This window comes from Nerophis lumbriciformis, linkage group LG12, assembly GCF_033978685.3.
Source record: "Nerophis lumbriciformis linkage group LG12, RoL_Nlum_v2.1, whole genome shotgun sequence".
In the NCBI taxonomy this organism is placed as follows: Eukaryota; Metazoa; Chordata; class Actinopteri; order Syngnathiformes; family Syngnathidae; genus Nerophis; species Nerophis lumbriciformis.
In genome coordinates, this window is record NC_084559.2 from 9,048,146 (window position 1) to 9,072,359 (window position 24,214).

The window sequence follows — 24,214 nt, forward strand, 5'->3', positions numbered from 1 at the left end:
CCTTAGCATTTGCCTATACGGTCTATGCCACGGGCCGGCCCTGAGTGAGATATCTCCACAATCCTTTTAAACAATTTGAAATACCGTATTTTTCTCCTAATAATTGAAAACGAAAAATGCACAGGATTGATCTACAAAACATATGTTTGATTTCTGAAATTAAGAATGTCTGGTTTTTCACATATCGCAGTCAGAAACTAAAGTTTTTCTACAAATGTTATGAATGTTCTATCGACACCGGACTTTGCACCTTTGTGCTGTCTCTTATCTCGCTGTGTCAATAATCCTCTCCAAACGTCTGGCATCTGTTGAGATTTTTAACCCATTTGGTCTTTAACTTCAGATATCATGCCGATGACGAGAGGCAGCTAACACAGAACCCAGAACCAGTGAAGTGGTCACGTTGTGTAAATGGTAAATAAAAAGAGAATACAACAAATCCTTTTCAACTTACAGGTAAAAGCCAGTAAATTAGAATATTTTGAAAAACTTGATTTATTTCAGTAATTGCATTCAAAAGGTGTAACTTGTACATTATATTTATTCATTGCACACAGACTGATGCATTCAAATGTTTATTTCATTTAATTTTGATGATTTGAAGTGGCAACAAATGAAAATCCAAAATTCCGTGTGTCACAAAATTAGAATATTACTTAAGGCTAATACAAAAAAGGGATTTTTAGAAATGTTGGCCAACTGAAAAGTATGAAAATGAAAAATATGAGCATGTACAATACTCAATACTTGGTTGGAGCTCCTTTTGCCTCAATTACTGCGTTAATGCGGCGTGGCATGGAGTCCATGAGTTTCTGGCACTGCTCAGGTGTTATGAGAGCCCAGGTTGCTCTGATAGTGGCCTTCAACTCTTCTGCGTTTTTGGGTCTGGCATTCTGCATCTTCCTTTTCACAATACCCCACAGATTTTCTATGGGGCTAAGGTCAGGGGAGTTGGCGGGCCAATTTAGAACAGAAATACCATGGTCCGTAAACCATGCACGGGTAGATTTTGCGCTGTGTGCAGGCGCCAAGTCCTGTTGGAACTTGAAATCTCCATCTCCATAGAGCAGGTCAGCAGCAGGAAGCATGAAGTGCTCTAAAACTTGCTGGTAGACGGCTGCGTTGACCCTGGATCTCAGGAAACAGAGTGGACCGACACCAGCAGATGACATGGCACCCCAAACCATCACTGATGGTGGAAACTTTACACTAGACTTCAGGCAACGTGGATCCTGTGCCTCTCCTGTCTTCCTCCAGACTCTGGGACCTCGATTTCCAAAGGAAATGCAAAATTTGCATGGTTGGGTGATGGTTTGGGGTGCCATGTCATCTGCTGGTGTCGGTCCACTCTGTTTCCTGAGATCCAGGGTCAACGCAGCCGTCTACCAGCAAGTTTTAGAGCACTTCATGCTTCCTGCTGCTGACCTGCTCTATGGAGATGGAGATTTCAAGTTCCAACAGGACTTGGCGCCTGCACACAGCGCAAAATCTACCCGTGCCTGGTTTACGGACCATGGTATTTCTGTTCTAAATTGGCCTGCCAACTCCCCTGACCTTAGCCCCATAGAAAATCTGTGGGGTATTGTGAAAAGGAAGATGCAGAATGCCAGACCCAAAAACGCAGAAGAGTTGAAGGCCACTATCAGAGCAACCTGGGCTCTCATAACACCTGAGCAGTGCCAGAAACTCATCGACTCCATGCCACGCCGCATTAACGCAGTAATTGAGGCAAAAGGAGCTCCAACCAAGTATTGAGTATTGTACATGCTCATATTTTTCATTTTCATATTTTTCAGTTGGCCAACATTTCTAAAAATCCCTTTTTTGTATTAGCCTTAAGTAATATTCTAATTTTGTGACACACGGAATTTTGGATTTTCATTTGTTGCCACTTCAAATCATCAAAATTAAATGAAATAAACATTTGAATGCATCAGTCTGTGTGCAATGAATAAATATAATGTACAAGTTACACCTTTTGAATGCAATTACTGAAATAAATCAAGTTTTTCAAAATATTCTAATTTACTGGCTTTTACCTGTATATTCAATTGAATAGACTGCAAAGACAAGATACTGGAAAACTGTTATCTTTTGCAAATATGAGCTCATTTGGAATTTGATGCCTGCAACATGTTTCAAAAAAAGCTGGCACAAGTGGCAAAAAAAGAGTGAGAAAGTTGAGGAATGCTCATCAAAGACTTATTTGGAACATCCCACAGGTGAACAGGCTAATTGGGAACAGGTGGGTGCCATGATTGGGTATAAAAGTAGATTCCATGAAATGCTCAGTCATTCACAAACAAGGACGGGGCGAGGGTCACCACTTTGTCAACAAACGCCTGAGAAAATTGTTTAAGAACAACATTTCTCAACCAGCTATTGCAAGGAATTTAGGGATTTCACCATCTACGCTCCGTAATATCATCAAAAGGTTCAGAGAATCTGGAGAAATCACTGCACGTAAGCAGCAAAGCCTGTGACCTTCGATCCCCCAGGCGGTACTGCATGAAAAAGCAACATCGGTGTGTAAAGGATATCACCACATGGGCTCAGGAACACTTCAGAAAACCACTGTCAGTAACTGCAGTTAAATAAATAAATAAAATAATAGGTTGATAGGTCCAACAGGAAAAGAAACATGTTTGATATCGCCAACCACAGTGAGGCCAATTCAAAATTCAAAACGGTTATGCCGCTTTACCATTAACTAAAAAATGTAAACAAATCAATTTATTTCGACCAGCGATCTTTACCAAAGGGTTTTGTGACCTATAGGAGGTCCTTGAAGGTCCTGCAGGGGGGTTGTGACATTTTTGGTTGGTTAGAAGTGTTTTGCTATATCATTTTTCCACAAACTTAAATGTCTTTAAATATATACATAATAATATTAAAAATATAATAATGAAAACAAATTAATATTGCATATTTAAAATAACCAGAAAAAATAAACCTGTGTATTAATTGAATATGTTAGTATTAGACAATAACAAGCTACCTTTAGGACCAGTTTAAAACATTTTATACACCACATCTACAGTAAGTTTGGGGGTCCTTGAACTAGAAAATGTTGAAGGCCCCTGATTTAGATATGACTTTTGGGAAAAGGTTTGGCTACAATATAAACTTGGATAGTACGATCGGCTGCAGGATTAGGTCTCTGCTTTTTGCAGATGATGTGGTCCTGATGGCTTCATCTGGCCAGGATCTTCAGCTCTCGCTGGATCGGTTCGCAGCCGAGTGTGAAGCGACTGGGATGAGAATCAGCACCTCCAAGTCCGAGTCCATGGTTCTCGCCCGGAAAAGGGTGGAGTGCCATCTCCGGGTTGGGGAGGAGATCTTGCCCCAAGTGGAGGAGTTCAAGTACCTCAGAGTCTTGTTCACGAGTGAGGGAAGAGTGGATCGTGAGATCGACAGGCGGATCGGTGCGGCGTCTTCAGTAATGCGGACGCTGTATCGATCCGTTGTGGTGAAGAAGGAGCTGAGCCGGAAGGCAAAGCTCTCGATTTACCGGTCGATCTACGTTCCCATCCTCACCTATGGTCATGAGCTTTGGGTTATGACCGAAAGGACAAGATCACGGGTACAAGCGGCCGAAATGAGTTTCCTCCGCCGGGTGGCGGGGCTCTCCCTTAGAGATAGGGTGAGAAGCTCTGTCATTCGGGGGGAGCTCAAAGTAAAGCCGCTGCTCCTCCACATGGAGAGGAGCCAGATGAGGTGGTTCGGGCATCTGGTCAGGATGCCACCCGAGCGCCTCCCTAGGGAGGTGTTTAGGGCACGTCCGACCGGTAGGAGGCCGCGGGGAAGACCCAGGACACGTTGGGAAGACTATGTCTCCCGGCTGGCCTGGGAACGCCTCGGGGTCCCAAAGGAAGAGCTGGACGTAGTGGCTCGGGAGAGGGAAGTCTGGGCTTCCCTGCTTAGGCTGCTGCCCCCGCGACCCGACCTCGGATAAGCGGAAGAAGATGGATGGATGGATGGATGGATAGTACGATCGTTTTAGAAACATAAAATCTGTCACGATGACTGCGTCTGAAGGGATGTTAAATGAGCAATTATCTCTAAGGGCTTTTGAATGGATCAGGCAGCTGGAGCAAACTTTTCAAACCAACACTTCTGAATGAAAGTTTATCAGTGACAAAGTGTAATTGTATCCACCAAGCAATTCAGTCAGAGTAGAACAAGCACACACCAGCAGTGCACGACGACCAAGTTGATGATCAGTTACTAAAGTGATCATCGCCATAATCATGTGGCCCCCAACAACTGCATAGTGTTCGTGCCAGGGGCCGGCCCTCAATGTGACTATTTTGAAGTGGCCATTAATGACCCTTGTTTTAAATCAATGAACATCTGTGGAAAGAGATGAAACATGCATTCTGGAGCAGTTTGCTCTTGGGTGGTGGGCCAAATGACTACGCTGACAGGTGCAGTTATAGCAAGTGCTTGAGTTTAAATATTAGGTTCGGGGGCAAATCTTTTGGTTTATTTTTTTATTTTTATTTAAGTTTTGTTGAACCAAAATTCCAAAGCAAAGTCTGATTTCCAGGCATTCATTTTTGGTAAATTTTTTTAATCAATTTTCACTTTTGTCAAATTGTCATTAAGGTAAGGTCTATTCAGGTGTACTGGAGAGGAGGCTACGCCGGATAGTCGAACCTCGGATTCAGGAGGAACAGTGTGGTTTTCGTCCTGGTCGTGGAACTGTGGACCAGCTCTATACTCTCGGCAGGGTCCTTGAGGGTGCATGGGAGTTTGCCCAACCAGTCTACATGTGTTTTGTGGACTTGGAGAAGGCATTCGACCGTGTCCCTCAAGAAGTCCTGTGGGGAGTGCTCGGAGAGTATGGGGTATCGGACTGTCTGATTGTGGCAGTCCGCTCCCTGTATGCTCAGTGCCAGAGCTTGGTCCGCATTACCGGCAGTAAGTCGGACACGTTTCCAGTGAGGGTTGGACTCCGCCAAGGCTGCCCTTTGTCACCCATTCTGTTCATAACTTTTATAGACAGAATTTCTAGGCGCAGTCAAGGCGTTGAGGGGATCTGGTTTGGTGGCTGCGGGATTAGGTCTCTGCTTTTTGCAGATGATGTGGTCCTGATGGCTTCATCTGGCCAGGATCTTCAGCTCTCACTGGATCGGTTCGCAGCCGAGTGTGAAGCGACTGGGATGAGAATCAGCACCTCCAAGTCCGAGTCCATGGTTCTCGCCCGGAAAAGGGTGGAGTGCCATCTCCGGGTTGGGGAGGAGATCTTGCCCCAAGTGGAGGAGTTCAAGTACCTCGGAGTCTTGTTCACGAGTGAGGGAAGAGTGGATCGTGAGATCGACAGGCGGATCGGTGCGGCGTCTTCAGTAATGCGGACGCTGTATCGATCCGTTGTGGTGAAGAAGGAGCTGAGCCGGAAGGCAAAGCTCTCAATTTACCGGTCGATCTACGTTCCCATCCTCACCTATGGTCATGAGCTTTGGGTTATGACCGAAAGGACAAGATCACGGGTACAAGCGGCTGAAATGAGTTTCCTCCGCCGGGTGGCGGGGCTCTCCCTTAGAGATAGGGTGAGAAGCTCTGCCATCCGGGGGGAGCTCAAAGTAAAGCCGCTGCTCCTCCACATGGAGAGGAGCCAGATGAGGTGGTTCGGGCATCTGGTCAGGATGCCACCCGAACGCCTCCCTAGGGAGGTGTTTAGGGCACGTCCGACCGGTAGGAGGCCGCGGGGAAGACCCAGGACACGTTGGGAAGACTATGTCTCCCGGCTGGCCTGGGAACGCCTCGGGGTCCCACAGGAAGAGCTGGACGAAGTGGCTGGGGAGAGGGAAGTCTGGGCTTCCCTGCTTAGGCTGCTGCCCCCGCGACCCGACCTCGGATAAGCGGAAGAAGATGGATGGATGGATGGATGGATTGTGGGTTTTTCCTTAATCGGCATAGGGATGCCAGCACATTCAACGATGACTGTACATGCAAAGATGACTGTGCATTTTTTTTATGTATCTGCATTAAATAGAGAGGACCCCTGGCATGTTGCAAAAATGGTGAAAAGCTACATGCAGCAGCACAATCTGCCTCAGAGAGAAGTGGTAGAGTCTACAGGACTGAACCAGTCGCACCTCTCCCAGCATCTCAACAAAGGCACGCCGATGAAGAACCAGAAGAGAGCCGCACTGTACAGTTGGTATGTCAAGAAGCAGTGTGAAATCAGCCAACGTGAGTACAGAGCCGCAATGAGCGCTTTCAAAAAGCTTGCGTGTTGCGTAAGAGTGGAAGTATAAGAGGATCTTACCTTTACCTGCTAGAGTTCACCAATGCCAAACATGGCTTCATGTCCGTGGAGGAGCCTGGCGAAGACACCAGGAAGGGTCGGAGGAACAGGTTCAAATGGGGACCAGCATCCCTGCAGATCCTTTTCCATGCATACGAACGACAGAAAAACCCCAGCAAGGAGGAGAGGGAAGGCTTGGTGGAGGAGTGTAACAGGTATGACATGCAGAGTACAACAACATTTATCACATTCAACATCACATGAAGCAATTCAGATCGGATTGTACTCGCAAGCGTGGATGCTTCATCGGGTACACTAGAACAAGCCAATAATCAAATGTTGGTTCTGGGGTCACATAAACCCGAATTACATTTCCAGTACATTCACAATAATTACTGTACCTATAAACAGAGGTGGGTAGAGTAGCCAGAAATTGTACTCAAGTAAGAGTACTGTTACTTTAGAGATTTATTACTCAAGTAAAAGTAAGGAGTAGTCACCCAAATATTTACTTGAGTAAAAGTAAAAAGTATGTTGTGAAAAAACTACTCAAGTACTGAGTAACTGATGAGTAACATACACACACATATCATATATATATATACACACATATATACAGTATATAATTTATATTTATTTATTTTGCCGTTTTTGTTTACATGTTAAAGGTGTTTTAATGAATATACATGCATGTTTAACACATATAGATTCCTTTCTTTCATGAAGACTAGAATATAAGTTGGTGTATTACCTGATTCTGATGACTTGCATTGATTGTAATCAGACAGTAGTGATGATAACGTCCACGTTTTCGAATGGAAGAGAAAAAAAAGTCTTCCTTTCTGTCTAATACCACATGAAAGTGGTTGGTTTTTGGCATCTTATTTGTCCAGCTTCCATATTCGTTTTTATACACTTTACAAGAAATACATTTGCGGCAAACTCCGTAGCTTGCTAGCTTGTTTGCGCTGGCTTTCGGAGACTCTTGTTTTGAAAGCGCAGGCGCGATGGAGCGGCACTTTTATTGTGAAGACAGGAACTGTGCAGTCAGTCTTTAGGCTTTTGACGGGATGTACGGTTGAAATAAAAAAAGGGTCTTTTTTCCTTCACACTTTTGATTGATTGATTGAAACTTTTATTAGTAGATTGCACAGTACAGTACATATTCCGTACAATTGACCACTAAATGGTAACACCCCAATAAGTTTTTCACACTTGTTTAAGTCAGGTCATGTGACCGCCTGGCTCTGTTTGATTGGTCCAACGTCACCAGTGACTGCATCTGATTGGTGGAACGGAGTGAACGTCACCAGTGACTGTATTTGTTGAAACGCAGGCACTATGAAGGTCTGTCTGACAGACCAAAACAAACAAAGCGTGCATTAACAGATCGATAAAAATTAGTAGCGAGTAGCGAGCTGAATGTAGATAAAAGTAGCGTTTCTTCTCTATAAATATACTCAAGTAAAAGTAAAAGTATGTTGCATTAAAACTACTCTTAGAAGTACAATTTATCCCAAAAGTTACTCAAGTAGATGTAACGGAGTAAATGTAGCGCGTTACTACCCACCTCTGCCTATAAATGACAAAAAGTCCATGTTACCTTTGTGATCATGCAAATGAATACATTAGAAAGTCTTCAAAACAAACAACCTCAGATTTCTTTCGTGTCTTTAATTCAGAAGTATTTCGAATTTAAAAAATCAAATTAATCCTGTCTCGTGTCAGTTGTGCACGGTAAAAAAAGAAGTCAGTAAAAACCTGCAGCTCAGTGCCAGAATTTGAGTGTAAAAATAAAAGTAGTATCGTTTATTCATCTGTAAAAAGAACAACCTTACATTTTAATGGAGAATTGTACTTTAAGCATTATGATGGCGCATTAATTTCACAGAGAACTTCACATTTGCTATTTCCTTAAACAACAACTACCACTAATCATGGTAGACTTTTCAGCGAGCCAACGACGACTACTTTGGGACAAATGATGATCCAGAATCTTATCTTTTTGAGCCTAAGTATACAGAAGATGAGTCACATGTTTTGTAAACTGGGTGATAAGCCCTAGTGAAACACTCAGCATCATGTAACAGTATTGCATACCTGCCAACTTTTGAAATCAGAAAAACCTAGTAGCCAGGGTCCAGGGGTTGCAGGCCCCGGTAGGTCCAGGACAAAGTCCTGGTGGGGGGTTCAGGCTTCGCCCCCCCGACGCAAAATGATTGATTGCATTCAGACAGGTTAAAATGTTGCTAAAACCATCACTTTTCTATCAGTCACAGTGACTTTTCAAAACAAAAATATTACAGCAAAAATCATATGGGTTGATTGACATGTTTATTCTGTAAGCTAACTTCAATAGTTTGAAATTATTTTGACAGTTAATGCCAGTTATCCTGTCAACCTTTCACAAGACTTCAATTTGTTAATTGAAAGTATAAACAGTATAAACACTTTTTACAGTAAACAAATGGTAAAACAGTACTAAACAATTCCATTAAAAGAAAAATTGGTGTCATTATTAACTTTCTGTCCAAGCTTGTATAATCTACTGCCTTGTTCAATTGTAAAAAATATTCTTTGCCTAAAATTCACATTTCTATCACAATTATCATACTGTAAACATGGTAAGCTAACTTCATTAAAATTAATAGTCCTGTCAATAGCATGGAATTACAATTCAAATGTAGTTTTTTTGTAAGCCTTTCAAAAGAATTCAAAATATGAAAAATTAATGAAAATTAATTTAAGCCATCAGACACTTGAAAAGTGGCACATCACATCTCTAATGTAATCATTTGAACTTTTCAACAGAAATAGCACTGCAAAAATATTAAGGACATACTTCTGTATTTTGGTAGTTATGCTGTCAACATTTAACAAGATTTCTTCAACTTGGACTTGAAAGCATAAATAGTATAAACACTTTTAACAGTATAACAGTACTAAACAATTCCAATAGATAACATTGGTGTCATTACCTTTTTGTGGCTAAAATCCAAATGTATTCTATCAGATTGATGTGATCATGCCAGTGCGATTGGAAGTCCATGCTCAATTATTGCCTCCGTAAATAAAACTTCGGCATTTATCACATCCAAAGAATCTGTTTGGGCGACGAAAAACGTTGAAAGTTTTCCACTTGTATCGCTAGCAACGGCATTAGACTTGTGTTTTTTTGTCCCAACGTGGTCTTTTACATCGCTAATTCCTCCGTGTCCGATCGAAAAATCTTGTCTGCACAAGGTGCAATTCGCGTAGTTTTCACCCTTTTTGGAACGGATAATTATTCCCGGATAGGCTTTTGAATATTCTTCACGGAATGACTGCAGTTTTCTTTTCGGTTTAAGACTCGTATGCGATTTTTCTCCGGCTGATTCCATGATCGTTCGCTCGTTTGGAAACAATGGCAACTGGAGCCTCGTGCTTGGCAGCGGTGCTATAAATAGCCTCGCGCATGGCATTCGGGAATGGCTCGATAGGAAGTTACGGGAAGCAGTGTCGATTGTCATTGTTGTTACGCAATTTCGTGAATAAAACTTTTTTTTTAATTAATGAAAAACCGTATTTTTTATCACTGCAACCGTAACCCGGAATAGGTTGATGAAAACCGTACTAATTACGGGAAAACCGGAGTAGTTGGCAGGTATGGTATTGCTAAGTGCTTAACAAGAAATACAAACTCCAAACATAACAAAACAATCACTTACCGTACAATGTCTGCACTCAGTGGGATGTTTTTATCTTTCAGCACAAGACTTGTGTTCCTTGTTTAGATGACGAATTAATCATAATCCTCACAAAAAAAGGGTGGGAGCTAACTAGCATATTGTCGCGTTTTCCTCGGAATGTCTTCAGGTCCATTTGAATTTCAGACTTTACCAACTTCCTGGTGTACGGCCAAAACCTTGTGCTATACAAGTATGAGGCATGATTTTTAATCTAGTGCAAACTTTAACCTGTCATGACTTGATCTTGGGAGTTTGCTTTTCCAGGATGCAACGGAAAGTTGGCTCGTGCGAGACGGGAATGAAGGTACATGATTTATTATTATAAAAAAAAAAGGAATAAATGAAAGTGCGCACAGTGGCGGAGAATAAACTATGAAACCAAAAGACTATAGCAAAAAAGTACAAACAAAAAACACGCACAATGGCAGAGAACAAACTATGAAACCAAAAAGACTATAAATATGGAACAAAAACTTACTTGGCTTGGACAAAAATAGTTGCTTGAGGAATTGACATGGAAAGAAGTATCAGGCATGAACAGAGCATAAATGTGTTGAGGTCGTCAGGACGAACAACAGAAAATGAATGAACTTAAATACTATGGACATGATTAGTGAAAGCAGGTGCGTGACTCAAAACGTGAAACAGGTGCGTGACGTGACAGGTGAAAACTAATGGTTGCTATGGTGACAAACAAGAGTGCACAATGAGTCCAAATGTGGAACAGGCGAAACTAATGGGGTAATCATGGAAACAAGACAAGGGAGTGAAAAGACAGAAACTAAAGAGTCCTATAACTAAACAAAACATGACTTAAAACAAAACATGATTACACAGACATGACATAACCAACTCAGAAGCAAATTTGACAGTGTATTTGCCAGCGTCGTGGCACATTTTGCAAACAGCGTTAGTTTTATCAAGATGCCCCAAAAACCAAAAGAGTGAAGGTGAATGTGTATCGGCTCAGCAATAATTGCCTTGTTGTTGTTGTTATGTTTACTGGCCGACCCACAATTCCTGCCAGATTGACTACAAGGAAACTACACAATCTGTTATATTTCCTGTTAAAATATCAACATTGAATTTAATCAATACAAGATCTGATCTAGTATTTTCTCCTTAAATCACAGCGCTTCAAAGCTGCTCCACCGACGCATTTGGAATCTCATGTCTACGGTATGAGGAAAAACAGTTAATCTTCACGTCCCTAATAATAATAATAATAACCAATATTTTGGTTCCAGTGTGTCTGACACTGTGAGTAATAATTTTAGCTACAAAATGCTCAAGGTTTTAGAGCAGGGCCATTTTAAAAGTAAAAGCCATTTTGCTCTACCTTCTTCTAAACCAAAAAGTCTCTAGTCGCAAAACTACACAGTTTATACATGTATAATCTGTTTTTAATTTTAGAGGCAAATTAATCTTTCCGTGCAGAATTACACTATTTTCTGCTGGGTATGTTTGTTTATTGTAATGTACTGGACATGGGATTCATGGCTCTTAGAAGGGAGCCAGATCTTGACGAACAGTTCCTTTCAAAGAGCTGTTCAAAAGACTGTCCCCTTGTTACATTTGTAGGAAAAAAATCACTGGCAGCAGTTATAAAATAAGATTTGGATTAGAATAATTTAAATCTATATAGTTTACCAATATGTTCCCTATGTTGTAAAAAATATATATATATACACACACAGGTAAAAGCCAGTAAATTAGAATATTTTGAAAAACTTGATTTATTTCAGTAATTGCATTCAAAAGGTGTAACTTGTACATTATATTTATTCATTGCACACAGACTGATGCATTCAAATGTTTATTTCATTTAATTTTGATGATTTGAAGTGGCAACAAATGAAAATCCAAAATTCCGTGTGTCACAAAATTAGAATATTACTTAAGGCTAATACAAAAAAGGGATTTTTAGAAATGTTGGCCAACTGAAAAGTATGAAAATGAAAAATATGAGCATGTACAATACTCAATACTTGGTTGGAGCTCCTTTTGCCTCAATTACTGCGTTAATGCGGCGTGGCATGGAGTCGATGAGTTTCTGGCACTGCTCAGGTGTTATGAGAGCCCAGGTTGCTCTGATAGTGGCCTTCAACTCTTCTGCGTTTTTGGGTCTGGCATTCTGCATCTTCCTTTTCACAATACCCCACAGATTTTCTATGGGGCTAAGGTCAGGGGAGTTGGCGGGCCAATTTAGAACAGAAATACCATGGTCCGTAAACCAGGCACGGGTAGATTTTGCGCTGTGTGCAGGCGCCAAGTCCTGTTGGAACTTGAAATCTCCATCTCCATAGAGCAGGTCAGCAGCAGGAAGCATGAAGTGCTCTAAAACTTGCTGGTAGACGGCTGCGTTGACCCTGGATCTCAGGAAACAGAGTGGACCGACACCAGCAGATGACATGGCACCCCAAACCATCACTGATGGTGGAAACTTCACACTAGACTTCAGGCAACGTGGATCCTGTGCCTCTCCTGTCTTCCTCCAGACTCTGGGACCTCGATTTCCAAAGGAAATGCAAAATTTGCATGGTTGGGTGATGGTTTGGGGTGCCATGTCATCTGCTGGTGTCGGTCCACTCTGTTTCCTGAGATCCAGGGTCAACGCAGCCGTCTACCAGAAAGTTTTAGAGCACTTCATGCTTCCTGCTGCTGACCTGCTCTATGGAGATGGAGATTTCAAGTTCCAACAGGACTTGGCGCCTGCACACAGCGCAAAATCTACCCGTGCCTGGTTTACGGACCATGGTATTTCTGTTCTAAATTGGCCCGCCAACTCCCCTGACCTTAGCCCCATAGAAAATCTGTGGGGTAATGTGAAAAGGAAGATGCAGAATGCCAGACCCAAAAACGCAGAAGAGTTGAAGGCCACTATCAGAGCAACCTGGGCTCTCATAACACCTGAGCAGTGCCAGAAACTCATCGACTCCATGCCACGCCGCATTAACGCAGTAATTGAGGCAAAAGGAGCTCCAACCAAGTATTGAGTATTGTACATGCTCATATTTTTCATTTTCATACTTTTCAGTTGGCCAACATTTCTAAAAATCCCTTTTTTGTATTAGCCTTAAGTAATATTCTAATTTTGTGACACACGGAATTTTGGATTTTCATTTGTTGCCACTTCAAATCATCAAAATTAAATGAAATAAACATTTGAATGCATCAGTCTGTGTGCAATGAATAAATATAATGTACAAGTTACACCTTTTGAATGCAATTACTGAAATAAATCAAGTTTTTCAAAATATTCTAATTTACTGGCTTTTACCTGTATATATTTTACAGTACAAAACTAGCAAGCGTGGTGTGGCCAGGGACAACTGTAACCAGAAAAGTGAATGAATGAAGTCAAAATGATTCCTTTGACTCGTGACATGCACATGCCTGGGAAATTTGTATACGAAATGGCTCGCAAAAAAACAGCTTGAAACTGCGAAATGGCTCTCAGGGATTTCGTAAAAGAGTTGTTCAAACGACTTGACTCGTTTTGCAAACGTCACATATCTACCAGGTATGTGTCCATGGATTGGCAACCGATCAGTATCAGCCAATTTTGGTGAAAAAGTATGAGATTGCCATTGCTGATTAATGCCGATCACAAATGCTGATCCCCTTTGGCTGAAACTATTTATGCCGCTCCTCTAAGATAACAAAAAGTAGCATCGCTGCTGGAGGATTAGGTTGAACATATATATATATATACAGTTGAAGAGAATAGCACTCACCAGAAGTAAAGTGAAACATTTACAGTTGGTATCAATATCGGTCGATCTCACTCATGGATGATCGATAACTTCCCTGAGCTCTACAATTAACTGTGTTCATGGTTAGTTTACCGGGGGGAATTACACACAAGAGGCCGGTGAAATACCAACCAGGACTCAGTCTGTACTTATTCATGGCCTCCTAGACAGTCACAAACTACGGGGCTCTTTCCAAGACCAAACATTTCCCCCGTTGCTAGACTAAAAAGACAATCACCGTGCTTCTTCTTTTCCCAGGGCAGAGTGTCTGCAGAGGGGGGTGTCCCCCTCCCAGCTTGCAGGCCTGGGCTCCAACCTGGTCACTGAAGTTAGGGTCTACAACTGGTTTGCCAACCGCCGAAAAGAGGAAGCCTTCCGGCATAAGCTGGCTCTTGACACGCCTTACACCGGCCAACCTGTTTCTTCGTCCAACCCCAACCTTCCTTCAAGTCCAGAGCTCAGTAATCATTTTAAAAGTTTTACCTTCAACTCTCTGGGGACTGCTAAATTTAATAGACACAAAGTAGCTAAAGGATGAAAAAGTCCTTAGAACGTTTGGAAAATGCATGATTATATTGTGTAATGACTATACAGTTAAAACATTGAATTTATATTGGTAGTCAAGGGGGACTATTTGTCCTCATGCATCTACTCTGTTATAAAGTTTGGAATCTGGCCTTACAAATAATATAGCAATGCATCAGCATTAATTATGTATATTTAGGCCTCAGTGCTTTAACATTTACTGTATGGATCATAACTCATGTTATGCAAATCTTTCAAAAATAAAAACACAGACATAATAATCGCATAATTGGATCAAATGGGCAAAGAGTTGTGGATTAAGACATTAGTGCAAAAAAGTACAAAAAAATCTATAACCAAAATATATTTGTACACTCAACTCCCCAAGGACTTTTTGGTCCTTTAGCTAAACTATTGGGCTAAAAAGATCCCCCAGTGTATTGTTGATATATGAAAGTTAAGATATAGCCGAAGTTACAGCCAAAACTAGAGCCTATATGTACCTCAAAGGACAAAAAGTCCACAATGAAGGGTTAAAAGAAGGGTTAAAAAAACAGTAACAAAAGTACCGTATTTTCCGCACTATTAGCCGCACCTAAAAACCACAAATTTACTCAAAAGCTGACAGTGCGGCTTATAACCCGGTGCGCTTTATATATGGATTAATATTAAGATTCATTTTCATAAAGTTTAGGTCTCGCAACTACGGTAAACAGCCGCCATCTTTTTTCCCCGTAGAAGAGGAAGTGCTTCTTCTTCTACGGTAAGCAACCGCCAAGGTAAGCACCCGCCCCCATAGAAGAAGAAGCGCGCGGGTATTACGTTTCATTTCCTTTGTGTGTTTACATCTGTAAAGACCACAAAATGGCTCCCACTAAGCGACACACTGTGGTTCTAGCTTGCCGTGCTAATGGCCAGAAACTTCCACCCATGGTGATATTCAAAAGGAAGACCTTGCCAAAAGAGAACTTTCCAGCCGGCGTCATCATAAAAGCTAACTCGAAGGGATGGATGGATGAAGAAAAGATGAGCGAGTGGTTAAGGGAAGTTTACGCGAAGAGGCCGGGTGGCTTTTTTCACGCAGCTCCGTCCATGTTGATATACGACTCCATGCGCGCCCACATCACAGATGGTGTCAAAAAACAAGTGAAGCACACAAATACAACACTCGCCGTCATTCCGGGTGGATTAACCAAAGAACTCCAACCGCTCGATATTGGTGTCAACAAGGCATTTAAAGCATGACTGCGAACGGCGTGGGAACAATGGATGACCGAAGGCGAACACACCTTCACTAAGACAGGGAGACAGCGCCGGACGACATACGCCAACATCTGCCAGTGGATCGTAAATGCCTGGGCGGATATTTCGGTCTCAACTGTGGTCCGAGCTTTCCGGAAGGCAGGATTCACGGAACTGCTGGAAAAACAACAGCGACACTGACTCTGATGACTTCGACGAGACGGAGCCGGCCATTTTGGATCCCGTATTCGCCCAACTTTTTAATTCGGACACCGTAGGAGAAGAATTTGAGGGATTTATGAATGAAGAATAACTTCAGAAAGTGAGTGTTATGTTTATTTTGTGTGTTGTGACATTAACGTTCGAGCAACATTAAGTTATTGCTATTGCTCTGCACTATTTTGAATTGTACTATGTTTGTGATTGCACATTTGCACATTACCGTACATTTTGGGAGTGAACAGAGTTGTTAGAAGGCTGGTTTTTAATATATTATTAAAGTTTAACTGACCTATCTGACTGTTTTTTTGACATTCCCTGTAGCGCAGTTAGATGCGGCTTATAACACGGGGCGGCTTATAGGTGGACAAAGTTTTGAAATATGCCGTTCATTGAAGGCGCGGCTTATAACACGGGGCGGCTTATGGTGCGGAAAATACGGTAATTGTTTTCTCAGGAATTTATTCGATCTCAAACGGACTGTTTGGTTTGTCTTCGAAGATGTTTTGCCTCTCAGCAACGTAGGCTTCATCAATCCATGCTCATAGATTGGTCAGATCTAGTCAGAGAAATGTCTTTTAAGACAAACCAAACAGTCCAATTGAATGTCCTGAGAATACAATGACCTGGATGAAGGAGAACATCCGTAGACAAAACTAATTGTATCTTTAGTGGCTTTGGTCAACTACAGCACAGTTCTCTCTGTGTCAACTTCTGCTATTCCCCAGGTGTCAAATACAGCCATCAAATCCCATGTGACACCTTGAATTCAGTCAGAGGTACTGGAGGTGAAAGTGTTGGCCGCCTTGGAGTGAGTCCTGTCCAACTGGAGCCTAGCCACACACTCCTTGAGAGCCACCAACCCAAACTGGTAAGGGCATAATGTTACTTCAAACTCAAACCAGCTGCAAATCGGGTGCCATCATGACCAAGTTGTCATCTGGGTTTAGGTATCTAGTGGAGGACCACTGCCCCCTGTAAGCACTCTGACCTCACTGCACAATATGTCCTCCTCCCCTGCATCATCGCAAGGCCTCATCATGGCCTCCTTGCCCAGCGTCATGAGCTTAGGAGAATCCTCCCTTCTCATTGGTAATCTCAACATGACTGTCAAACTGGAGCAAGGTGCTACGAATAACACCATGTTGGATTACCAGGTCTGGCCTCAGCACAACCTCAAACCGTACCAGTCATCAACAACATGGGAGGTGGGTTCACCACTCTGCAGCCAATCTCCTTCCAACAGCAGCTCCATGCCCCTGGCCAGCAGCTGATGCCTCAGCAGCTCCAGAGTCACATGGGTGCCGGTTCTTATTTGCTACCAAGTCACAGTAAGAGCGCAGCATCAAGCACCGTTCTAAGTTTTGTGGAGACTGAAACTTCCATGTGCCGGCTCTTCCTTAGTGTATAACAAGATGGATTCGCTTCAGTACCCTTCATCCAGTCTGCTGTCTCAGGCCATGGTCATTACGGACAGCCTGGGGACATTGACCAGCCTCACATCCATCAGACAGGTGAGGGTCTCAAAAAACTAAATCATGACAGAGAAGGATCCTATTGTGCAGGAATTTCTCAAATAGCTTTTTTTCCAGATTCTATCAACAGATCCTGAGGAACAGACAGACCCTTCATTGCAGGACAATTCTTTGCACCTGCAGCCCCAAACACCTGTACCAGGTAGGCAGCTTATTGGTCTGATTGCTTCAAAAAGTGACTCTTCCGCTCGTACTAGGCTACGAGACGAAGCTTCACATCCTGAACATGTGAGTGGTTACAACCTGAAGACAGTTAAATGCAATACAAAAACAACTGAGCCCTGAGTGTTGTAGTTGTTCACATAGCAGATCACCTGTGAGTGGTGTAGTCCACCTTTCGCCACAACTTAGCTGGGATAGGCTCCAGCAATGCGTTGGAAATGGATAAACAAGACGACAAATAATTTATCGCAACCAATCTTTTCTTTTTTTGACAAGCAAGGAGGCCCTAACCCTTGGCGGGTGTCAAAAGACTAGTTTATGTTTGCTAGGTAATCTTTGAACTTTAAGAGCTTAAATTTGTATTTTTTTAGAGAGAAAATAAACACAGCTTGGGGAAAGAAATGAAAAACTAAATACATTTTAGAAAATCAGGGTGTACTGTCTATTAGTGATGGGTCCGGCAACACCGATGCATCGGCGCATGCGTCGAGCTCATAGAGCGAAACCCTGTGTCGGTGCGCGTACCGCTTTTAGAAAGTCACGTGACCGATCATGAGCTGTTTTGGTCACGTGACCGATACGCCAACTGTGTCGCACTGACGCCTCCTCTGTGCCCTGTGAGCGGCTCTTTTCTACAGCCGGAGAAATAATAACTAAGAGAAATCGTCTAAAATGTAATACGTCGGAAAAACTTTATTTTTATTTTTTTATAAAAATGTGTAAAAAAATTAAATTAAAACAATTCCCAATCCACAATCATCCACAACACGTTCTCTTAGATTTCCATGTTACGATACATGTTCACATTATTTATTGACTGTATCTAAAAAAGATAAAAATATATTTTTATTTAAATGAAGATATGAAATAATCCTAAATGAAATACAATGACTTGGTTTATATTATTGTATATACTAGGGCAGGGGTCACCAACGCGGTGCCCGCGGTCACCAGGTAGCCCGTAAGGACCAGATCAGTCGCCCGCTGGCCTGTTCTAAAAATAGCTCAAAGAGCAGCACTTACCAGTGAGCTGCCTCTATTTTTTAAATTGTATTTATTTACTAGCAAGCTGGTCTCGCTTTGCTCGACATTTTTAATTCTAAAAGAGACAAAACTCAAATAGAATTTGAAAATCCAAGAAAATATTTTAAAGACTTGGTCTTCACTTGGAATAAGCGGTAGAAAATGGATGGATGGATGGGTCTTCACTTGTTGAAATAAATTCATTTATTTTTTACTTTGCTTCTTATTATTTTTAGAAATACAATTTTAGAGAAAAAATACAACCTTAAAAATGATTTTAGGATTTTTAAACAAATATACCTTTTTACCTTTTAAATTTCTTCCTCTTCTTTCCTGACAATTTAAATCAATGTTCAAGTAAAAAAAATGTTTTATTATTATTGTAAAGAATAATAAATATTTTAGCTTCTGGTTTTTCGACGAAGAATATTTGTGAACTATTTCTTCAAACTTACTATGATTAAAATTCAAAACAATTATTCTGGCAAATCTAGAAAATCTGTAGAATCAAATTTAAATCTTATTTCAAAGTATTTTGAATTTCTTTTAAAAATTTTGTTCTGGAAAAAACTAGAAGAAATACTGATTTGTCTTTGCTAGAAATATAGCTTGGTCCAATTTGTTAAATATTCTAACAAAGTGCAGATTGGATTTTAACCAATTTAAAACATGTCATCAAAATTCTAAAATGTATCTTAATCAGGAAAAATTACTAATGATGTTCCATAAATTCTTTTTTAAATTTTTTCAAAAAGATTCAAATTAGCTAGTTTTTCTCTTCTTTTTGTCGGTTGAATTTTGAATTTTAAAGAGTCGAAATTGAAGATAAACTATGTTTCAAAATTTTATTTTAATTTTTTTCGTGTTTTCTCCTCTTTTAAACCGTTCACTTAAGTGTTTTTTTCATCATTTATTCTCTACAAAAAACCTTCCGTAAAAGGAAAAAAAAATGTACGACGGAATGACAGACAGAAATACCCATTTTTTTATATACATAAATGTATTTATTTAGCTATTCTTGTTTAAATCACACTTACGTGTAACTTACAAATGACAATATATTTATTTATTTAAGTGTGTATCAAACTGGTAGCCCTTCGCATTAATCAGTACCCAAGAAGTAGTTTTTGGTTCCAAAAAGGTTGGTGACCCCTGTACTAGGGCATCAAATCAGTGTCAGTTGAGTCGGTCCATAGGTTGCCTGTAGGGATTTTTAATGTCCAGCAGATGTCAGTATTTAGTGACACAGTATCGACACAGTATCAATACAGTTTTGCAATGTGTCAAAACACTTCATGACGCCTCATCAACCCATCACTACGGTCTATCCATGTTGGCCTTGCGATAAAGTGGCGACTTTTCCAGGGTGTACTCTGCCTTCCACTCAAGTGTAGCAGGGATAGGCTCAAGCAGGATAAAGAGATAACACAAATAATTGCTTTTTACATTTAAAACTAATACAATTTTAAATGATTTTGTGGAACTACAAACAGCACACATTGCATTCAAACCAAAAAACAATTCACTGCCTGGAGTTATTCACTGAGAGGGAAATGGCTTATAGTTTTAAGAGCTAAATTAGATCTCAAAATATGGACTATACGCACAACACTTACTGTACAGTATCATACCTGCCAACTTTTGAAATCAGAAAAACCTAGTAGCCAGGGTCCAAGGGCCGCAGGCCCCGGTAGGTCCAGGACAAAGTCCTGGTGGGGGGTTCCTTCGCCCCCCAACGCAAAATGATTATTACCATTCAGACAGGTTAAAATGTTGCTAAAACCATCACTTTTCTATCAGTCACAGTGACTTTTCAAAACAAAAATATTACAGCAAAAATCATATGGGTTGATTGACATGTTTATTCTGTAAGCTAACTTCAATAGTTTGTAATTATTTTGACAGTTAATGCCAGTTATCCTGTCAACCTTTCACAAGACTTCAATTTGTTAATTGAAAGTATAAACAGTATAAACACTTTTTACAGTAAACAAATGGTAAAACAGTACTAAACAATTCCATTAAAAGAAAAATTGGTGTCATTATTAACTTTCTGTCCAAGCTTGTATAATCTACTGCCTTGTTCAATTGTAAAAAATATTCTGTGCCTAAAATTCACATTTCTATCACAATTATCATACTGTAAACATGGTAAGCTAACTTCATTAAAATTAATAGTCCTGTCAATAGCATGGAATTACAATTCAAATGTAGTTTTTTTGTAAGCCTTTCAAAAGAATTCAAATTATGAAAAATTAATGAAAATTAATTGAAGCCATCAGACACTTGAAAAGTGGCACATCACATCTCTAATGTAATCATTTGAACTTTTCAACAGAAATAGCACTGCAAAAATATTAAGGACATACTTCTGTATTTTGGTAGTTATGCTGTCAACATTTAACAAGATTTCTTCAACTTGGACTTGAAAGCATAAATAGTATAAACACTTTTAACAGTATAACAGTACTAAACAATTCCAATAGATAACATTGGTGTCATTACCTTTTTGTTTGCTCAATTATTGCCTCCGTAAATAAAACTTCGGCATTTATCACATCCAAAGAATCTGTTTGGGCGACGAAAAACGTTGAAAGTTTTCCACTTGTATCGCTAGCAACGGCATTAGACTTGTGTTTTTTTGTCCCAACGTGGTCTTTTACATCGCTAATTCCTCCGTGTCCGATCGAAAAATCTTGTCTGCACAAGGTGCAATTTGCGTAGTTTTCACCCTTTTTGGAACGGATAATTATTCCTGGATAGGCTTTTGAATATTCTTCACGGAATGACTGCAGTTTTCTTTTCGGTTTAAGACTCGTTTGCGATTTTTCTCCGGCTGATTCCATGATCGTTCGCTCGTTTGGCAACAATGGCCTCGTGCTTGGCAGCGGTGCTATAAATAGCCTCGCGCATGGCATTCGGGAATGGCTCAATAGGAAGTTACGGGAAGCAGTGTCGATTGACATTGTTGTTACGCGATTCTGTGAATAAAACTTAAAAAAATAAAATAAAATTTAATTAATGAAAAACCGTATTTTTTATCACTGCAACCGTAACCCGGAATAGGTTGATGAAAACCGTACTAATTACGGGAAAACCGGAGTAGTTGGCAGGTATGCAGTATTGCTATTTTCCAATTAAAATGTATTTTCTTTTGTTTTTAACATGTCTGAAATAAATTATTAAATGTTCCGCACCTCTATTGTCGAGGCGGCTGATTGGAGCTGTGGCCGCAAGGTAGTTGGTGCCTGTCGTGGCGGTAATCCTAGAACCCGTTGGTGGACACCGGCGGTGAGGGATGCTGTCAAGCTGAAGAAGGAGTCCTATCGGGTTCTTTTGGCTCATGGGACTCCTGAGGCAGCGGACAGGTACCGACAGGCCAAGCGGTGTGCGGCTTCAGCGGTCGCGGAGGCAAAAACTCGGACATGGGAGGAGTTCGGGGAAGCCATGGAAAACGACTTCCGGACGGCTTCGAAGCGATTCTGGACCACCATCCACCGCCTCAGGAAGGGGAAGCAGTGCACTACCAACACCGTGTATGGTGTGGATGGTGTTCTGCTAACCTCGACTGCGGAAGTTGTGGATCGGTGGAGGGAATACTTCGAAGACCTCCTCAATCCCACCAACACGTCTTCCTATGAGGAAGCAGTGCCTGGGGAATCTGTGGTGGGCTCTCCTATTTCTGGGGCTGAGGTTGCTGAGGTAGTTAAAAAGCTCCTCGGTGGCAAGGCCCCGGGGGTGGATGAGATCCGCCCGGAGTTCCTTAAGGCTCTGGATGCTGTAGGGCTGTCTTGGTTGACAAGACTCTGCAGCATCGCGTGGACATCGGGGGCAGTACCTCTGGATTGGCAGACCGGGGTGGTGGTTCCTCTCTTTAAAAAGGGGAACCGGAGGGTGTGTTCTAACTATCGTGGGATCACACTCCTCAGCCTTCCCGGTAAGGTCTATTCAGGTGTACTGGAGAGGAGGCTACGCCGGATAGTCGAACCTCGGATTCAGGAGGAACAGTGTGGTTTTCGTCCTGGTCGTGGAACTGTGGACCAGCTCTATACTCTCGGCAGGGTCCTTGAGGGTGCATGGGAGTTTGCCCAACCAGTCTACATGTGCTTTGTGGACTTGGAGAAGGCATTCGACCGTGTCCCTTGGGAAGTCCTGTGGGGAGTGCTCAGAGAGTATGGGGTTTCGGACTGTCTGATTGTGGCGGTCCGCTCCCTGTATGATCAGTGTCAGAGCTTGGTTCGCATTGCCGGCAGTAAGTCGGACACGTTTCCGGTGAGGGTTGGACTCCGCCAAGGCTGCCCTTTGTCACCCATTCTGTTCATAACTTTTATGGACAGAATTTCTAGGCGCAGTCAAGGCGTTGAGGGGATCCGGTTTGGTGGCTGCAGGATTAGGTCTCTGCTTTTTGCAGATGATTTGGTCCTGATGGCTTCATCTGGCCAGGATCTTCAGCTCTCACTGGATCGGTTCGCAGCCGAGTGTGAAGCGACTGGGATGAGAATCAGCACCTCCAAGTCCGAGTCCATGGTTCTCGCCCGGAAAAGGGTGGAGTGCCATCTCCGGGTTGGGGAGGAGATCTTGCCCCAAGTGAAGGAGTTCAAGTACCTCGGAGTCTTGTTCACGAGTGAGGGAAGAGTGGATCGTGAGATCGACAGGCGGATCGGTGCGGCGTCTTCAGTAATGCGGACGCTGTATCGATCCGTTGTGGTGAAGAAGGAGCTGAGCCGGAAGGCAAAGCTCTCAATTTACCGGTCGATCTACGTTCCCATCCTCACCTATGGTCATGAGCTTTGGGTTATGACCGAAAGGACAAGATCACAGGTACAAGCGGCCGAAATGAGTTTCCTCCGCCGGGTGGCGGGGCTCTCCCTTAGAGATAGGGTGAGAAGCTCTGCCATCCGGGGGGAGCTCAAAGTAAAGCCGCTGCTCCTCCACATCGAGAGGAGCCAGATGAGGTGGTTTGGGCATCTGGTCAGGATGCCACCCGAGCGCCTCCCTAAGGAGGTGTTTAGGGCATGTCCGACCGGTAGGAGGCCACGAGGAAGACCCAGGACACGTTGGGAAGACTATGTCTCCCGGCTGGCCTGGGAACGCCTCGGGATCCCCCGGGAGGAGCTGGACGAAGTGGCTGGGGAGAGGGAAGTCTGGGCTTCCCTGCTTAGGCTGCTGCCCCCGCGACCCGACCTCGGATAAGCGGAAGAAGATGGATGGATGGATGGATGGATGTCTGAAATAAATTAGGACTATGTTCAATGTAGAATACAGTAGTTCTGAAAAAGAAAACCATACATGTCTTTGCTTCTCAGCAGCATCCAGCCAGAGCCCAGAGCTGTATCCTGCCTCCCAAACAGAGAGCCACCAGTCGCACCTCTTGTCGCCTTCACCAGCAGACATTAGCTCCTACATTCCTACACAAATGGTCTCCACTGCACAGTAGGCGAGCTCCAGCGACCCTTTTTGGTGGCCTCTGACTTAACTGCAGCCAGTTCTGATGAGGCCACAAGAAGATAAAAGGTTTATAAGTGAATAACATGAACAAGGATCACCGTTGGAAATTATTTGTTTTTTTTATACAAACAGAAAATGAATGAAAGAAATTACATCAGAACATATTTAAATACTTTTTTGTAACCTTGGCAAATTGTATTTTCACTTAGAACTTGTAAACTCAACATGAGCTATTTCTAACATTGTTTTTGTGAAATGTATACAAAATAGTATTAAAGGGCTTGTAATGACTTTTTTTTTTTTACTGTTGATGATGAGTAAAGA

General features: G+C 42.1%; 1 protein-coding gene across 2 annotated transcripts in view; it reads left to right on the forward strand.

The window, feature by feature from the left end:
- Positions 1–24,181, forward strand: part of hnf1a (HNF1 homeobox a) — a 26,249-nt gene extending 2,068 nt beyond the window's left edge. Inside the window, exons 2-10 of one of the 2 annotated variants that reach the window (XM_061985871.2) lie at positions 5,999–6,198; positions 6,288–6,468; positions 13,995–14,197; positions 16,451–16,593; positions 16,673–16,814; positions 16,880–17,053; positions 17,127–17,236; positions 17,315–17,399; positions 23,749–24,181. In XM_061985871.2, the coding sequence (XP_061841855.2) occupies positions 5,999–6,198; positions 6,288–6,468; positions 13,995–14,197; positions 16,451–16,593; positions 16,673–16,814; positions 16,880–17,053; positions 17,127–17,236; positions 17,315–17,399; positions 23,749–23,879 (1,369 nt within the window). In that variant the 3' untranslated portion in view covers positions 23,880–24,181. The remainder of the gene's footprint in view (positions 1–5,998; positions 6,199–6,287; positions 6,469–13,994; positions 14,198–16,450; positions 16,594–16,672; positions 16,815–16,879; positions 17,054–17,126; positions 17,237–17,314; positions 17,400–23,748) is intronic. The other variant, XM_061985872.2, reaches the window with a different exon arrangement.
- The last annotated feature ends 33 nt before the right edge of the window (positions 24,182–24,214 follow it).